The sequence below is a fragment of the Sander vitreus genome, chromosome 18 (assembly GCF_031162955.1).
Source record: "Sander vitreus isolate 19-12246 chromosome 18, sanVit1, whole genome shotgun sequence".
Taxonomy (NCBI): Eukaryota; Metazoa; Chordata; class Actinopteri; order Perciformes; family Percidae; genus Sander; species Sander vitreus.
This window is the reverse complement of record NC_135872.1, coordinates 9282527-9302112: the sequence shown is the minus strand read 5'-3', so window position 1 is coordinate 9302112 and position 19586 is coordinate 9282527. Positions and strand designations below refer to the sequence as shown.

The window sequence follows — 19586 nt, the reverse complement described above, 5'->3', positions numbered from 1 at the left end:
ATTACACTGATATCTTAACTGACCGTGATCATTTGAAACAATGAACCCCAATACACTTGCCACACACCACCAGGCCTGTGGTCTGTTATCTTTTTGGAAAGCCATTCATGACATAAATGGTTCTGTACTTCATAGAGATAAAATACTGACTGACACAAAGCAGGATGTTCACAGTTGTTGATTTAACATTTAATTCTGATTAATAATCATAATGTAGATAGAATGTTTGTATGTAGCAATGGGAAATAAAAAAATTTCACTCTGTTTTTAAATATATTCACACACAGGCCCAAATACACACATGCACAAACAGGACCTATGCACACATGATTAATTAAAATATCATAATTGTTGCAGATACATTTTCTGTCATTTGACTACTACTATTAATGGAGCATATGCCAAAGCTCGGCTGTGGTTTCACCTACAAGCCACGTGGGAAAAGAAGCTCTGGATTTTGGTGTTAAACTTAATGTCTCTCAATCAGAGCTGATGACCCTGTTTAATCCTGGACTCGTCAGTCCTCTCTCAGATGCAACAGACTTGTATGCCCCTCAGTTTGTTCAACACAGGTACAGACAGCACTTTCTGACACATGAGAAATATTGTTACTGTCAAACCTGGCTGCTTTCAATAAATTGTTTCCTCCTTTGTAGCACACTGGTGGAGCAGGCAAAGGAAGTGTCCCTCTACCTCCAAAACAATCAGGTAGGCACTCCAGTGTCTGCACTCCCATCTTAAAGGATATTTATAAGGATAAATAATCAATAATAATCAAAAAGGGGAAAGTCCCATAAGCATAAAAAAGGCTTAACAGTGGTTGATGTTATCTGTTTTACTTCTACTACAGGCTGTTGATGTGGATAGAGATTGGAAGCTGGTACTTCTCTTTGCTCAGGTGGATCAGCTCTGTGCTTGTGAGCAGCAGCAGGTAAACAGCAATATGATTTAATATTAATCTTACAAAATTTTGTCAGGGAAAAAATGCATATATTGTGTGCTTACAGAGTTGTTTCTTTCAACGTTGTTGCCTCAAACAGAAGACACAGAGTCCAAGTTTTAAATAAAAATCTTTTCAGCATCAGACTCCAAGCTGATACAGTTTGTCCAACAGAAACTTCATCTTCAATAATGATATTATATATTTTATATCAGGTATTTAGCACATGTAGTAGTTTGATTTACAAAACGACCAACAGCTTCTAAAAGGACCACAGAGCTAAAAATGGAATATATTGGAAATAATTGATTAAACAATGCTTCCTCGTAGCTGCTAGTTTGTCTCTTATTACCTGACAATGAATCCTTTAGAAATGCAGTGTACATTTTCAACAATTCACGACAGATGAAGAAAACAAAAAAGTAATTTGACAGATTAATAAATAGGTTACTGAAGTCTCAGACTGTTGTGTTTGTGTGCCGGTGCAGTCTGTTATTAAAGCCGTGGTTGAAGAGGTGGATGATGCTCCTGCAGCTGCTGCACTCTCAGGTATTAATTCAGATTGTGTACAGTCTTTTTTCATTCAGTCGCTATTACTGCATTGCCAATGTTCATAAACTTGACATTTTGTTTCACTTAACTGTGTTGCAGTTGAAGAGGACCATCGTCAGTGTTACATTGTGGGATGGAGAGCGTGGCAGTTTCCACAACAAGTGAGTTCATATGTGATTTGATACTTATTTTTTCCTCTAAAAGTAGTAATAGTAATATACATATAACGTTTTAACAATCTGTTTTACTGACAGGATGTGTCGATGCACGGAGACAAACAACGAAGGAGAAGACAGACTTCAGAGGGCCATGTTGAGTCATGCTCTGCAGGTTCGTCCATTAGTCTTACCAGAATATCTGATCATTCAGTCCTTTGGTTGTTTTGAGCTGCTGTGAAATTTGTGAAAGAAGCGTTGGTACCATGACAGAGATGACTTCACTGTCATTGTGCAGGATGTACCTTTCATCACCGACCTTTCATCTGTCTCTGTGAGTTCACTCGCACAACTCGCATCCCTTGCATCATCTTTCACAAAGAACTTTAGTGCCTTAAAAATCAGTGATGTATAAAAGGACGTGTGTCCTTTAACTCCTGATTTATTAATTATTAAGAAACAGATCTGAACTAACAAAATGTGCCTTTTCATTTTTTATAGTGCGAATGATTCCTCGAAGAGGCATTTTTCACAGCAGGCATTTTGACTTGTCATATCAAGAAAAGCATGATTTTATCATCTAAACCCTTTTCCTACTGCGATGAGTCAACATGTTGTCTAAGAAGGGAAAAAATGCATATATTGTGTGCTTACAGAGTTGTTTCTTAAAACGTTATTGCCTCAAACAGAAGACACAGAGTCCAAGTTTTTTTTTTTTTTTATCTTTTCAGCATCAGACTCCAAGCTGATACAGTTTGTCCAACAGAAACTTCATCTTCAATAATGATATTATATATTTTATATCAGGTATTTAGCACATGTAGTAGTTTGATTTACAAAACGGCCAACAGCTTCTAAAAGGACCACAGAGCTAAAAATGGAATATATTGGAAATAATTGATTAAACAATGCTTCCTCGTAGCTGCTAGTTTGTCTCTTATTACCTGACAATGAATCCTTTAGAAATGCAGTGTACATTTTCAACAATTCACGACAGATGAAGAAAACAAAAAGTAATTTGACAGATTAATAAATAGGTTACTGAAGTCTCAGACTGTTGTGTTTGTGTGCCGGTGCAGTCTGTTATTAAAGCCGTGGTTGAAGAGGTGGATGATGCTCTGCAGCTGCTGCACTCTCAGGTATTAATTCAGATTGTGTACAGTCTTTTTCATTCAGTCGCTATTACTGCATTGCCAATGTTCATAAACTTGACATTTTGTTTCACTTAACTGTGTTGCAGTTGAAGAGGACCATCGTCAGTGTTGCATTGTGGGATGGAGAGCGTGGCAGTTTCCACAACAAGTGAGTTCATATGTGATTTGATACTTATTTTTTCCTCTAAAAGTAGTAATAGTAATATACATATAACGTTTTAACAATCTGTTTTACTGACAGGATGTGTCGATGCACGGAGACAAACAACGAAGGAGAGGACAGACTTCAGAGGGCCATGTTGAGTCATGCTCTGCAGGTTCGTCCATTAGTCTTACCAGAATATCTGATCATTCAGTCCTTTGGTTGTTTTTAGCTGCTGTGAAATTTTCTTCTCAACTCCTTTTTCACTGACTAGGAGTCTTTGGATGAGCTCATGGTAAAGAAGCGTTGGTACCATGACAGAGATGACTTCACTGTCATTGTGCAGGATGTACCTTTCATCACCGACCTTTCATCTGTCTCTGTGAGTTCACTCGCACAACTCGCATCCCTTGCATCATCTTTCACAAAGAACTTTAGTGCCTTAAAAATCAGTGATGTATAAAAGGACGTGTGTCCTTTGACTCCTGATTTATTAATTATTAAGAAACAGATCTGAACTAACAAAATGTGCCTTTTCATTTTTTATAGTGCGAAATGATTCCTCGAAGAGGCATTTTTCACAGCAGGCATTTTGACTTGTCATATCAAGAAAAGCATGATTTTATCATCTAAACCCTTTTCTTACTGCGATGAGTCAACATGTTGTCTAAGACAATAAAAAAATGTCACAAATGAAAACCAAGTAACAATTTTGTGACAGTAACAGATACACAGTCGTGGTTATCTTACTGAAGATGTACTTCATGTATCTAAAGTACAGTACGATGTTGTTGATGTTCTTTTTTTTAACAGAGTGGGAAGCATCTCTCCAAGTCAGCATCACAACAAACTGATAAACTGATGGTGCAGATGTGGACAAACCTGGTGAGGCCTAAAGCAATCTAATCAACCCCTGCTTTCTCTTTCTCATACAGACACACACACAGTGGTGGAAGAAGTATTCAGATTCTTTACTTAAGTAAAAGTACTAATACCACACTGTGAAAATTCTCAAATAGGTAAAAGTCCTGCATTCAAAACTTTACTTAAGTTAAAAGTATGTAACACATTTTACTTAAAGTATAACAAAGTAAAAGTAGTCATTCTGCAGTAAAATATTCCCTGTCAGTGTTTTACTTTTATATATGATGTTTCTAGAATAGTATTACTGCTGCATTAGTGTGTATGTTGCATTTTACTGCTGTAGATGTTTAAGCTTGTGCTAATTTTAACTCTTTTCTATGTGTTGGGTAGTCTACAGTAATGCATCATATTCTATAAGATCATTATATGTTTGTAACATTGCTTTTTAAATTGTTTATTTAGCAGAACAAATCAAATTCAAAATCCCCTAATCATAGAGATACATGGTTTTAAATAGACAGGAATGGTATGAAAAATGGTAAACTGAGAAGTAACTCCAGCTGTCAGACAAATGTAGTGCAGTAAAAAGTAGTTGCCTCTGAGATGTAGTGGAGTAAAAGTATAAAGTTGCATACAATGGGAATACTCAAGTAAAGCACAAGTACTTCAAATTTGTACAGTAGCCTACTTGAGTAAATGTAAACTGTGTAATTTCATAAAATTTGACCACTGTACGCATACACATACAGAGTCATTGTTCTCCCTGTTGCAAACATGAACAAGACAATGAGTTTTCTGTCTTTCAGCTGCAGCCCACAAGTGGCCGACATAACACAGAAGACAATGGAAAGATCATGGCATTGCCATGTCCAACTGAGGTGAGTAACTGTGCTACAAACTCACACACATGCAGTTAAATCAGCATGCTAAAATGTGCTATTAGATGCACTTTATTTATAGACAGGTTTCAGTGTGCCAAACTAATATTCTACACTGCTTTCTCAACTTACCTCTTTTATCTTATTCCTCCTCCTCTCTCCGGCTATCTACCTCCCTCCCCAAGGACCGACCCTTCTTGAGGACGGACGGAAACTCTCCTTCATATCACCACAGCGATGCCTCTCCTCTCCTCCTCCCAGTGAGTCTAGTGTGGTATTGAGCCAGAATGGAGGTTGTGGCAGCGTTGTACGCCTCCTGTTTAGTTCTGACTGTGGATTTGCTCTGTGTGACCGGTCAGTTTACAGGCACAGAGATGCCCTGTGAGGACCTCAGCCCCTCACCCTCCACACCCACCTCAGGTACAGTAAGATGGTTTACACTTACATGTTAGGCATTTATCAGGTGCTGGGGTGACTCTCAGTTGACTGGAACAAGCCAAATATTGTTTTATCATGGGGACTTATCACATTGAAATATGCAGGGAGAATGTATTTATAATTTGCATTCATGTGTCATTTTTTATAGACAGGCTTTTCATGTTGCAAAACCAGCAAAAGTCTTTCTTATTTACTTCAAATATGAAGAAAATACAAAACAAAGGTGTTACATTGACATACAATGTATCTCATGTATATATATCAATATATAAATATGTATATGCACTTTATATTGAATATTCCTTTCATTTGTCACTAATCTGTATATTTATCATTTTTAATATTGTGCCTATCTCTGTTTAAATTTTGCTTAAGTTTTGTTTAACATTGCTTCTGATAATCTACTTCTTCTTTCAATTAGTACTTTATTTTTGGATCCTACTAGAAAGTGTTTTTAGCTAGTTTTATTGCCATATTAATATGATTACACACATTATATTAGTGTGGAGGGGCTGTCTTGGATGGCATGCCTCTTCAACATTGCGTGGAAGTTTGGGACAGTGCCTAAGGAGTGGCAGACCGGGGTGGTGCAGAGGGTGTGTGACAATTACAGGGGTATCACACTTCTCAGCCTCTCTGGTAAAGTTTACTCCAAGGTGCTGGAAAGGATTGTTCGGTTGATAATCAAACCTCAGGTTGAAGAGGAACAATGCGGATTCCGTCCAGGTCGTGGAACAACGGACCAGATCTTTACTCTCACAAGAATCCTGGAGGGAGCCTGGGAGTATGCCCATCCGGTCTACATGTGTTTTGTGGATCTGGAGAAGGCGTATGACTGGATCCCTCGGGAGATACTGTGGGAGGTGCTGCGGGAGTATGGGGTGAGGGGGTCCCTTCTCAGGGCCATCCAATCTCTGTACGACCAAAGCGAGAGCTGTGTCCGGGTTCTCGGCAGTAAGTCGGACTCGTTTCAGGTGAGGGTTGGCTGTGCTTTGTCACCAATCCTGTTTATAGTATTTATGGACAGGATATCGAGGCGCAGTCGGGGTGGGGAGGGGTTGCAGTCAGGTGGGCTGGGGATCTCATCGCTGCTTTTTGCAGATGATGTGGTCCTGATGGCATCATCGGCCTGTGACCTTCAGCACTCACTGGATCGTTTCGCAGCCGAGTGTGAAGCACCTCTAAATCTGAGACATGGTTCTCAGCAGGAAACTGATGGAGTGCCTACTCCAGGTAGGGAATGAGTCCTTACCCCAAGTGAAGGAGTTCAAGTACCTTGGGGTCTTGTTCGCGAGTGAGGGGACAATGGCGCGGGAGATTGGTCGGATAATCAGCGCAGCGGGGGCGATATTACATTCAATTTATCGCACCGTTGTAATGAAAAGAGAGCTGAGCCAAAAGGCAAAGCTCTCGATCTACCGGTCAATTTTCGTTCCTACCCTCACCTATCATGGGTTATAACTGAAAGAACAAGATCCAGGGTACAAGCGGCCGAAATGGGTTTCCTCAGGAGGGTGGCTGACGTCTCCCTTAGAGATAGGGTGAGAAGCTCAGTCATCCGTGAGGAGCTCGGAGTAGAGCCGCTGCTCGTTTGCGTCGAAAGGAGCCAGTTGAGGTGGTTTGGGCATCTGGTAATGATGCCCCCTGGGCGCCTCCCTAAGGAGGTGTTCCAGGCACGTCCAGCTGGGAGGAGGCCTCGAGGAAGACCCAGGACTAGGTGGAGGGATTATATCTCCAACCTGGCCTGGGAACGCCTCAGGATCCCCCAGTCGGAGCTGGTTAATGTGGCTCGGGAAAGGGAAGTTTTGCGTCCCCTTCTGGAGCTGCTGTCCCCGCGACCTGACCCCAGATAAGCGGACGGAGATGGATTGATGGATGGAAATTATATTAGTTTTATATGTACAGTCCTTCTGAAAGTCCTGTGCTGTCTAATTCATAGAGCCATTACTGGTCTGACTGGTCTGAGATGCCTTTTTTTATTTTCCCAGTCCATGAACTTAGGCCTGGAGATATCAAAGTGGTGGCTGCTGTAGGGAGACTCTCTGACAGTGAGTAATTTTGTCATTCTTTCAAGTGGATAGAAAGTTATAACAAAATACAATATCTCGGAAGTAGGACCATGATCTACACTAAATATGCAGTATACGACCAGTAAAATACTGTATATTAGTGGCTCAAATTAGTGGATGATGTTATATTCTGAACAGTTAAGAGAAGAATTGTCCTTGGATATTAAAATTGAGTAACTCTACGTTGGATGTATTTTTACCCAAGAGGGTAAATGTCAGTTATGTGCAGTAATAAGTTAGAGTTAGATAAATATACTGTACAGATAAACAAAGGGTCTGAAAAGTGCAAAAGAACAGCTGATAGTATTACAAAGATACAACAGATGGATGTGTGATTTAATAGATGATATGTATGATTGCTAATAAACATTGAATGACCTGACATTTATTTCTGAAAAACAGAATCTGTGGATTTATCAATAATGAAAACAATCAGATTTACCTGCATAACAGTTGGCTTAAGTGCGTGAACAGTCCAAAGATCTCAAGGGCATTTATCAAATCATTATATTGGAGAAATGAAACGATGGACAAAATACAGTGGTGTACCAGTATGAAATCACACATTTTTAATATCTACATTAAAAGAAGAGACAAAAACATACTGTCCTGTTCTCTCTGTCAGGCAGGGAACGGTATCGCATCCAGCCCTAACAACGTCCTGGACGTCCTGAGTCAGTACAGAGGTTTATCCTGGAGGTAAGTCAGGACTTTCCAACATAACTATCACACTATAATATTGCAACATAATGCTTATGGTATATGTCTTGCAGTGTTGGTATAAACATGGTTCTATGACCATCATTCCTTTAGTTGGAAAGTAATTTTAAGTCATAATTTTAACACTGTATTCTGTGTTTTTTGCAGTATTGGTGGAGATGAAAACCTCACAACTGTCACCACGCTGCCCAGTGAGTCTTCCTAATGACTTGTTTCTGTTTCAGATAACATGTTAAAGTTAGTCTTTATTGCTCTGGGATTTGTATACTTATTTTCTTTGTTATAACAGACATCTTAAAACATTTTAACCACAACCTGACGGGCTACTCTGTTGGAAAGGGCGAGCAGCAAACTCCTCAGGCATTCCTTAACCAGGCTGTAGCAGGAGCTAAGAGCAAGTGAGTCCTATCAAAAGGCAACTTCAGCAGCCTCTTAGCTGTTTTTAATCATATAATACCTGTTCATGTTATAAGAATTAAGCTGACTTAACTTTAGATACATGCATCAAAGTTATTAACAAATCCATTTGACATATCATTTATTGTCAGTTGAGTAGTTCATATTTTTAGATTGCATGAAAACACATCTTCCTTGCACTATTAAATACAGCTTAGTGAAATGACTAAACTATTCTAAAAAACACACACCTTACAATCCAATGGAAGTTTATATTAGTTGAGTGAGTTAAAGTTCATATTTTTATACTTAACTTTAAATTTTACAATACCTACATATACTTTAGTTTTAACATAAACGGGAAAAGGAAAAGAAAGCCATTTGATAAAGAAGGGGAAGGGGGGAAATATACTAGACTATATTAATCTTGCCTTAAGGTCTTCTTACTACTGTAGCTTTTTCTGGACCTTGAATCAAAATTATTATTATTGTTATTATTATTATTATTATTATTATTTACTAATAGCTGAAAGAAAGTAGAATTTGTATGAATATATTTATTAAAAATAAATGTGTTTTTAACTGAGAAAAATCTTTTCATCATGATATTTCATGTTGTGCGTGTTTTAAGGGACATACCAAAACAGGTGCGAGCCCTGGTGGCAAGGATGAAGAATAACTCTGTAAGTTTATAACTTTTTATTTATTTTTTACCTATTTTTAAATTTGCTAACTCCACTATAAAATCCTCTTGCACCTGTATATTTTACATCCGCTTTGGACAATAACAATAGTGAAGACATTTCCGTTTTTATAAAAGTCCAAATTTGGCAAATCTAGGAGACACGCATGTAGAATTTGATTCTTACTTCCAAGAGATGTACTTACTCATAGACTAGGACAGAAGAATTCTCCTTTTTAATACCGCTACTGTACATACTACTCATGCTCCCTCACATTCTTCTTTCTTATACAGAGAATCAATTTTGAATTAGATTGGAAGGTGATCACCCTTTTTATTGGTGGAAATGACATATGTGACCACTGCTACAACTCTGTGAGTACTAATGTGAAGTAATAATTCATAAATCATTTCTTAGAGGGGTCAAAAGACACAACCTGAAAATGCTTTCCGTTTCTTTACAGCTCCTTTACTCTGAAGAGAATTATATTCGTAATGTTCGAGACAGCCTGGATTATCTACACAAAGAGGTAAAAAATGACAGACATGCAGCTACATTTTATTTACTTCCATAGATTGTGAGCATTATTTGAGCTTGTCTTTGTCAGATGCCACGGGCTCTAGTGAACTTAGTAGAGCCTCTCCATATTGTCCCACTGAGAGAAATGCACAGCGACACTTCACTGAAATGCCCAACTTGGCTCGTAAAGTGAGTATCACTTTTCTCTATGCCTTTTAAAATTCTCACTGAGATATTAAAAAATTCTAATACATAATCATAAACAGTGGTATAACACCTTGGTATCCCTTCTTTGCCAGGATTATGTGTCCTTGTGTTATTTTGCCATTGCCCAACTCTGAAGCTCTGCAAAAGGTGGAGGACATCAATAGAAACTATCAGGTATCAAAGACAACAAAAAAGCATAGTATGATTGTGAAACAGCCCAGTTCATCATCAGAGATTGACACATTCTCTTTCTTTCTTTAAGCGTTTACTGCATGAGCTTGTGGAGTCAGGCCGGTACGATACTCGCTCAGACTTCACTGTGGTTGTCCAGCCTTTTTTCAGAAGAATCATCGTCCCCAGACTGCCGGTCAGTAACAAAGCTCTGTCTTTCACATGTGGACTGGCTGCACTGACTTCATGAGAGTTTGGTCTATCTACTTTATCCAATACATAACCACAGATTTAGCACCAGAATAATGACAGTGCCTCTTAGGGCAGTGTTTTAGCATATAACATGTACATTAATTGTGGGCAGTTAACACTAATCAAATTTGGAATTTGTTGATATTCTGTTTTTTCCATTACTCCAATCTAAAGTCAATGTACAAAACCATTTGCTCTCTGGCTAGCTCACTTTCAATGGACATTTTGAGAAATACACTCATTTGCTTTCTTGCAGAGAATTAAATGAGAGGATTGATACTACTCAGATGTTTGTGTGATATTAAGCTACATCCAGCCACCAGTTTAGCTTAGCACAAAGATTGGAAACCAGGGGAAACAGCTAGCATGGCTCTGTCTGTACTTGTTACTGTTCTTTGTATGGATTAAATAAACAACATGTAACATGTTAATTAGTAAGTTTGCTGGTAGGCAGATTTCGTTGTCTTTGGACAGAGCCAGGCTAGCTGTTTTCCCTGTTTTCTGTATTTATGTTAAGCTAACTGGCTGCTGGTGTTAGCTTCATGTCTAACTCTCGGCAAGACAGCAAATATATTACTTCTGTATTTCCCAAAATCTTGAACTATTCCTTCAACATTATCTAGTCAATATAGTTCAATTTGAGACCCTACATTCCAAAGACAAAAACAGAGATAGCTTTTTTGGGTTTGTTTATTATTAAGAACTGGATTTTAGGACACAAGCTTCAAAAGTTGTGTAGTGGTTGCCACACAGTCCTTTTTCTCTTTTCTTCCTAATAATTAGTTACTTAATAGTTCCTTTTTTGTAGCCTGCATCATATTACATTGGCCAAACTCCTACCTAGTGCAGTCCTACATTTTACAGCTCTGATTGATAAAGAATAGTTCATACATGTAACATACCTTTTCCACAGGATGGCCGTGCAGATCGCTCCTTCTTCAGTGCTGACTGCTTCCATCTCAGCCAAAAGGCCCAGACAATGATGGCTCGCTCCCTCTGGAACAACATGGTAGGTATCTGACAGACAATGAGAAAATTATTGCACAACAAATTCAATGATAGTGATTACAAATTAGAAAAAGCTAAGACACCATTGACAGAGAGTTAGACATCTGTAGTATGAAAACGAAACTGGTCTAATAACAAGAAAACTTGATGCACAAAAGTGTAGCCTAATGTTCATATCATATTAGAGTAATAGGTCAACCATTTAATCCCCATAAGAAGTACAATTAATCAAGTAAACATATAAATAGAGTAGGCTTAGGGTTGCAAAGGGGCAGACATTTTCTGGTAAATTTCCAGAAACTTTCCATGGAAAGTTTTTAGCTGGGGAATTTTGGAAACATTCCAATTTGGAAACTTTCATGGGAATTAATGAAAATTATGGGAATTTGGATGGGATGTAGTCCTTGGGCTCAAATGCAGTACTGTCTTCAATCTGTCTTCAATCAGCTTCAATCTGCTGTAGAATGTTGGATTCTAGAAATGATCCGTGCTGTGGGTGTGGCCTCAATAGCCCTGCAGTAGGCTAAGTAGTAGCCCAAACCATTGACCTTTAGCTTAACATATAAAGGTAGCTAGCATGCTGCCTTTGATTTACTATGGTTATGGTTATATGCGTGCTAAGCTAACCATCAGCGCTGTCAATTGTTTCCAGCCTATCAAGAACAAGTGGGCTATACAATTAACACACATAGGTTAATAGCAATGGGTGATGTATTACCTGTTTGTCTGTCTGTAACTGATGTTGTGTATTGTCCCAAACAGGTCTCTCTTAAGAACGAGACCCTATGTGTCTCAATGAGATTACCTGTATAAATAATGATTAAATAAATAAATGTGATCATCATTTTTTACGTAACAGTAGGCCTATTTTAAATAAAACATGCTTAATGATACTCAGCCTCACTCTGACTCTTGTTTCCCCAGCTGGAACCTCTGGGCACTAAGACTACCATACAGAATTTTACTGTAGACCTCGACCTGAAATGTCCAACTAAGGTGAGAAAAAAAAACTCCATAAGAAATTGTGTTAAAATAAAGAGTCAGTGCTTTAAATGTTGGTTTATGTGTTTTTTTGTAAATTGTATGATAGTTCAATCCTGTGAGGAACATAATATAAATGAATTTCAAAAGCTTCTGTTATTAGAAGTCTATAATGTTTCAGCAAACAGTTTCTTAGTTTTCTTTTTGAGGCCATCATGTAATATACGTTCTGTCCTTTGCCTATAGACTTCACCATTCATCCGTACCTATAACAACAGCAATTACATATATGGTGGCCCCTCTCCAACACCTGGACCTATCACAGTAAGCCTTTACACTCTGTCTGAGAGGCTGAGAAATGACTTCTAGTACAAATAAAATATATAATGTTAATATAACTAAAGATCTGAATGAAGCTAACATTTCACAGAAACTCATAGTTTTGAAACAGAAAGATGTCACACTAATCACACAGTTTGAATAAAAATAAAATAATAAAATAAATTACTCTAGTTATGTACATCCATCTATTTTCTCAAGTCATTTTACATATTGACAATACGTTCTGATGTTTCATTCCCACCAGAACTGGGGATCTGATTTCTCCTGTGTGGACCTTGCTCCATCTGACACTGTGCCAACTTCAGGTGAGACAGACCATATCAGTCAATATGAGATTTGATGTCCTCTTTTATCTATTGTTAATATCTGAAACAAAGACAGCTATGCACACCACCAGTGACACTGGGAATGAAAGGGCTTATATCAACAGCACCGATTGTCATCTGGATTATTTCAATGTCTCATCAAGATAATTTAACGGATGCTCTATTCAAATACAAATTATACAGTGGCTGCAGAAAATAGGAGCTGGTTAGGTCCCTAATAATACATTGTATAGGGATGATGTTTGCCGTCAATCTTGATGTCAATAGGTTAAAACTTTTTTATGTCTTTTATTTGTAGTTCACAAGCTGAGACCAGCAGACATCAAGGTGGTGGCAGCACTGGGAGACTCAACAACGGTTAGTGTCATAACACAATGATATCCAGTTTATAAGTACAAGGAAGGACACATAATGTACAAACAAATGTTAGAAACTCCCACATCTTTTACCTAACTTAATCAGCAATAGACAATGAGTACTTGCCAGGTAATGATTATGTTTTTGTTTTTTTAACATAATATGGTATATGTGTCTGTGTGTGTTGACGGGAAACATTCAGCAATAAGCAGTGGTGTAGTGTAATGTATTGTAGTGGGTATACTGTACTGTATATGTATGGGCTTATATATATATATATGGGAATGGGGGATACACTTTTATGCACCAGTTTACGGTGGAAATACCTTTATTAAGCCTATGTGAAGAAGAAAAACACAGATGACATTTCAAAATATATCAAATTTATAATGGAAAGTATGTTGTTATGTGCCATTGCACATTTTTAAGTGGGTATATGGAAATCCTGGAGCTTTCTTTGTGGTTATACTGCGTATACCTGCGTATCACGTAGACTACACCACTGGCAATAAGCACACACTGTGAACCTGTTGGTATCAGGTCAGCTATTTAGTGCCATTGAACTATGAACTATGAAATTGTTATCAGCCAAATAGCTTGCACCGGTAATGATCACCCCTTTTATGTTCTGATGTTTAGGCTTTGATGTAAGACTTATCTTTGTTAGTGTCTCACTGTCGTCTGCAGCATATTATTTTAATTTTATTTTCATTTTATGTGTGTGTGTTTGTGTGTGTGTGTGTGTGTCTTCATATGTGGCTCTATGTTCACAGGCAGGCACTGGCGCTAAGGCAAAGAACCTGTTTGACCTCAATAAAGAGTATAAAGGAGTATCATGGAGGTACGACATGCCTGTAGTGTTATTGAGGTATACTTTAACCCTCACATTTTGCAAACAGGGCTGATGTTTGTTGTCTTTTTTTTGCAGCATTGGAGGGGATCAGACTCTGGAGACGGTCACAACACTACCAAGTGAGTTTATGCGTTAGTTTCTCTGAGTCACTATATCTGACAGGAATAACAATCTCTCCTGCATAATGCTGCAGAGAAGCCTTCTTTTTAGTATTGAAAATCTTTTAGACATTTTTTTAACATTAATGTGGGGCAGTTTCTAAACAATGGGCCTCATGCCAGAAATACTCGCACACACGGATTTGTTCTAAAGTGTCACATTCACCAATTTCCTCATATACAAAATTAATTTAGTCATGTACAGATAGTCTGCCTGCCTGTCTTCTCCAAACACTTTACTTGTTTGATTTAAGAAATATAATGCCTTAATGGTAATGAATTTGGAATTTAAGTAACTTCATGTCAAACCATTTCTTCTTTATGTCTGTCACACTACAGCGTTGCTCTGATGACGTTGTTGGCAGCTGTTAATTATTAATATTTTCCAATTGTTTCGGGTCCTCTAATATGATCACACACTGCTACATTTGTTCAGTTTTTGGCTGCATGACTTAAAGCTCTGCAGTGTGAAAATATTGCATTCATTCTTATGTGACATTTTTGTAAATGACGCGCTACTCCACAAATGGAGCAGAACAGGTAGCCTTATAAATCAATATGCGGACACTGATTTGTTAATGCTTATATCTCACTAATACATACCTATTCATGTTCAGGTGGCATTCATCAGGTTGAAACAAGCAGTTATTTATCATGAGTTTGTGCAGTTAAGAGGGTTTGGTCTAGGAACAGACTAGGGACACTTGTACAAGCAGAAGTTTAAGTTCAATGTCTGCTTAGACATTCCTGTGCGGGAGCTACTAAATGCAGGCTTGACTTGTAGACAGTTGAAGAGCTGTAATGTGGCAGGAGAACTTTTACTACTTTACCAGCTGCTAGAGTGACAGAAACCAGCAGTGCACTACTTCTCAGCTGGAATGTTTTTCATCTTTTTCTCCTCAGACATCTTGAAGAAGTTCAACCCCTTCATAAAGGGCTTCTCCAAAGGCCAAGGCTCCAGACAGAAGTTCTTCAACATGGCTGTACCTGGAGCTAAGACCTTGTATATGCATATTCTTTTATTTCCTCCACCTGGGTAAAGCATTTGAGCAACCCATTGTCATCACTCTAACACATATTTACTGTATTTGTTCTGTGACAGAGATATCGCATTACAAGTCCAAGCTCTCATCAAGGCCATTAAAGAAAATAAGGTAAGACTTCCCCAAAGACAAGTAATTTATTAGATGGTTCTATTGGTTTCTACGTCTTTCATGCTCACGTTCTGTACACGTTACACAGGAGGTGAATTTTGAAAAGGACTGGAAAATTGTGACAATATTTGTTGGAGGAAATGATCTTTGCAATTACTGCATAGACCAAGTAAGTGTCCTTATTAAAATGAATGTATTGTACATAAATAACTACACACTTCTGTTACTGTTGTTGTTATGGAACTGCAGTAAAAAAACATATTTTACAAATCTGCAGAATAATCTGTCACCCAAGAACTACAGCCACAATCTGATGCTCAGTTTGGACATGTTATACAAAGAGGTGAGATATTATACGCTATAAGTAATTGTCAGCTGTTGTCCTTGTGAGTAAAAGTGTGTCATGTTTTCTTATTCTTTACTCTCTGTATCTTTAGGTACCGAGGTTGTTGGTCAATGTTGTGGCAATCTTGCAGATAGATCCATTGAAATCAGTTATGAGGAACACGCTTGGCTGTTCCCTCTTGCAGAGGTTTGTTTTGCCTGTTTTTTCCTTTCTGTTTCATCATCAAACAGCAGACAGACAAAATTAGCAACTAGCTGGTGAAGAATTTAGCATCTAAAAAGCCAGATATGTATATTAGGAGACCAAAACAGAGCTAAAAGAAGAGTGAATATTGGATTTACATTTGTTGGGTGGACACAAACAAGATTCCAAATGAATGATCTTTATCTGCAGGATGTGTGATGCTCGGCAATATCAATTTAAAAGAAAATATGTCATCGCTGTTTAAAGCTTGTTTCTGCTGCCCCCAAGTGGTAAAAAAAGAAATCAGTAAATACAAGTTTAAGCCTCCAGCAATTAAGATTGGTTGTTCCAGTGGTGTAATTTCTTTTTTTATTTAATCTAGTTAGGACAAATGTTATTCATTAAGCATCCGAGAAAGATCAAGATTTTCTCAAGCAGATGTTAGTTTTAAAAGAGACAGACTTTCCAAATTAGAAAAAGTGGATTTGACTATCAGCAATATTTGTGTTGATCTATTTATATGTTCACATCTCTCACTCTAAAGTATCATTATTTTGTAATTAACACTATGTCATAGTCTCAATATTTGTCATTTCGACTGAAGCTACTACAAAAGCTTTAGTGGACATAAAGCAGCGGTTCCTGGGAACACTTGAAATGTTGCAAATACCTCTGGTTCAGTTGGTTTGATGCATTGACAATTACTTCTAACAGTCTTAACTACTGTTAACCTCTACAACTATTTATTTTTACAAGATCAGTCAATAATTTAAATTCGGAATTCAACGATATTGGTATGGAAAAGTCTTTGCACTGATTTTTTTATTTAGGGTCAACTCCTTCCCTTATCTCAGCAAAAGGAGAATAAACAGTAATCTATTTTTCACAGGACCAGCTGTCCCTGTGTTATCAATTCAGCTGTAAACTCCCCAGAGCTTGAAGAGATAAAACAAATCAATCGCGAGTATCAGGTAAAAGCTAAGAGCTCTTTCAACCATATAAATTATTTTCTAAATTGGGTTCCCTTTATCATTTCTCCAATTTTCTTCTTTTTTTCCCCAGGCTGAGATCGAGCATCTTATTTCTGGAAATCGCTATGAGGGAAAAGAAGACTTTGCTGTTGTCCTTCAACCCTTTTTACACAATTCCTTTATCCCTTATATTGGAGTAAGTTACAGAGACATACAAATGTATCCAAACAAGCACCCATACACAAATAATGTAACATACCCATGCTAAAAATCTACTCTTTTCACCAGGAGGGTGAGGTTGACTCGAGTTTCTTCTCTGTGGACTGTTTCCATATCAGTGAGCGAGCTCATGCTGAGATGGCCATTGCCTTGTGGAATAACATGGTGAGCATTGACCAAACTGCAGCACAATGACCAGTGCCTCCAAGTGCATTTTTTATGGTTTCACAGTTATATCTTTCTGTCTTAACAGTTGGAGCCCGTAGGCAGAAAAGCAGAACTACAACAACTTCACATATGACCGCTCAAAGATCCACTGTCCCTCTGAGGTATGTGTGGACATTTTTAGAGTCTGGAGGGAAATCCCACTGCTCACAAATTATTATTGTATCACCTAACTATTGGTTTATTTCATGTCTGATTTATTTAATATTGAACACTTTTGGTCTCCATATTACTTTACTCATTAACCCATAATCTTTGAAGTTCTTCATTTCTTAAAGTTCTTCACTGAACCATGTTATGTTTCCTATAGGCCAATCCCTTCATCTTCACTAAGATCAACAGCCTACCAAGTCCACCAGTGACCACCACCAGTCCTGCACCAATCATCCCTGTGCCAACGTGTCCCTCCTCCATGCCTGGTGGTGGATGCCAGTGATTGTGGGAATTGTCAGTTTACTGGCTGGCATTGTTTTTGCCTGGCTAATTCTCTCCAGCTGTCAGCGACGGAAAAACAAAGTGGAGAAAGCAGTAGAAATGAAAGGAACTGCTTTTTAATGCAGTTTATGTTATGAAAGCTGTATTTATTGTCAACAGTATATTTAAGCTTAAAGCTGCATTAAGCATTTTTTTTTACCTCTAGAGGGCAGCGAGTGGACTCCAGAAGAAACATCCAGCAGAAACAGCAGCAATGATATGTCATTACAGTCCTCTTTCTTGCTATCGGTTGACTTAAAGTCCACTATTCAGATGCATTGTAGCCCTGGTTTGGTCTACCAATTCCTGCATCTTTGTTGTTTACCTGGTTGTTTGACGTTGTTCAAAAGCTGTTTACGTTATCTCTCTGTTGTTTCACTTGAGGCAAGTATTGAACAGACAGCTTGTCTGAAGTTGTGGATGTGAGCTATTACATTACATGTCATTTAGCTGACGCTTTTATCCAAAGCGACTTACAATTGCTATATATGTCAGAGGTCGCACACCTCTGGAGCAACTAGGGGTTAAGTGTCTTGCTCAGGGACACATTGGTTGATGTATCGCAATATATATTGTAATATATGTAATATGTAATAATGTAGCTATTGAAATTCGACTATTGTAAAAATCATCTAGAAAGCTGCAGAGCTGCAGACTGGGGTTAGAGTGGCAGTACCAGCAGCCTGTTCACATTATAGAAACTAATGTGATTATAATGTTAGTAACAAAATATCAACAAGTATATACAACATTTATAATTTTTGAACTGCACAGAGTTTGTTAAATCCAGAATTTGTATTAATTTCTCTTCTCATTTTTATTTATTGATGAAATAAAATTGCAACAATATTTGAGCCATTGTTGATTGAGTGTCTACCCACTGATGTGACTTTTTTAGCCATGCTAGCAGGGTGGCTCTAGGGATTTAGTCCAGACTAAAATATCTCCGTAAGTGATGGATTTGACATGCGTAGTTCCCACATTTATTATGACATACTATATTATGACTTTTTATAACATACTATAGTATGACGTTTAAAGGGGTGATAGAATGCAAAAGCGATTTTCCCTTGTCATAGTTGAAAAACGACAGTTTGGAGGGTAAATAGGACATACATAGAACCTCAAAATCCCATTGACACCTCTTTCCTCTGCAAATCTCACAATTTGAAACTGCTGCTGAAAATGGGCGAATCTCAACAAAGCTGGAAGCTGACGTCAACTATGTGGCTGTCCCCTATTTGGCTCTAGTCTCTAGTCTTTGTCACGCCCCAACATTTACATAGGCTACACCATTGACCTGAGGTCAGCGTAGTCTTCTGAATCTAGGTCAGGCAGATCTCAGAAACGTTAAACATTGTTCGTCTGCTATTTAATTACTAAATTCACTTCTGAGACTTTTTTATGCAAGAAATCAACTATGTAGAGGTCAAATATGGGCCGTTTTACGAAAATTGATGGCTAATTGCAAATTTTGTCCGACTGAGTGTTGGAGTTCAGCAGGAGCGCAGCAGGCTAACGTGATAGCGGCCGGTGCTGCCTCGCTGCCCAGTGTGTCCTCCTTCACAGACCCCGGCCCGCTGTGAGCTAGATGGAGCTCCGTTACGGCCGACAAAAGTGTTAGCTAAGCTTTGTAAGACCTTAGGGTAGCTGTGATATACATGCCGTGATGAAATTCAAAGTGTAATATACTATAGTTATGCCGAAAGTGTAGCTAGCTAGTTAGCCGCGATCTTTACCCATAGGATTGAAGGGACACTAGCAGTTAATGAAACCCCTCACATTCACAAAGATGCATTGAATTGAAATCGGACACAAGTGTTAGCTTTGTAAGACCTTAGGGTAGCTG

The 19586-nt window shown here is 38.2% G+C and overlaps 1 protein-coding gene and 1 long non-coding RNA gene across 2 annotated transcripts; both read left to right on the top strand.

The window, feature by feature from the left end:
• The first annotated feature begins 487 nt into the window (after window positions 1–487).
• Window positions 488–955, top strand: LOC144533187 (uncharacterized). The gene is made up of 3 exons (XR_013503407.1): window positions 488–572; window positions 657–708; window positions 851–955. It is a non-coding gene; the product is annotated as an uncharacterized LOC144533187 (long non-coding RNA).
• Window positions 956–3043: 2088 nt separating this feature from the next.
• On the top strand, window positions 3044–18512 carry LOC144533834 (phospholipase B1, membrane-associated-like). Its single transcript, XM_078275400.1, is given in 35 exon segments — window positions 3044–3118; window positions 3218–3325; window positions 3757–3828; window positions 4614–4685; window positions 4871–4945; window positions 5045–5105; window positions 7112–7155; window positions 7157–7171; window positions 7818–7891; window positions 8060–8103; window positions 8202–8310; window positions 8940–8991; window positions 9285–9365; window positions 9455–9520; window positions 9599–9699; window positions 9810–9891; window positions 9980–10084; window positions 11054–11149; window positions 12073–12144; window positions 12376–12453; window positions 12716–12776; window positions 13096–13154; window positions 13928–13995; window positions 14083–14126; window positions 15069–15168; window positions 15268–15319; window positions 15408–15488; window positions 15597–15662; window positions 15757–15851; window positions 16738–16819; window positions 16911–17015; window positions 17108–17203; window positions 17292–17309; window positions 17311–17367; window positions 17574–18512. Coding segments are annotated over 35 exon segments (2592 nt in total). The 3' UTR covers window positions 17700–18512.
• The last annotated feature ends 1074 nt before the right edge of the window (window positions 18513–19586 follow it).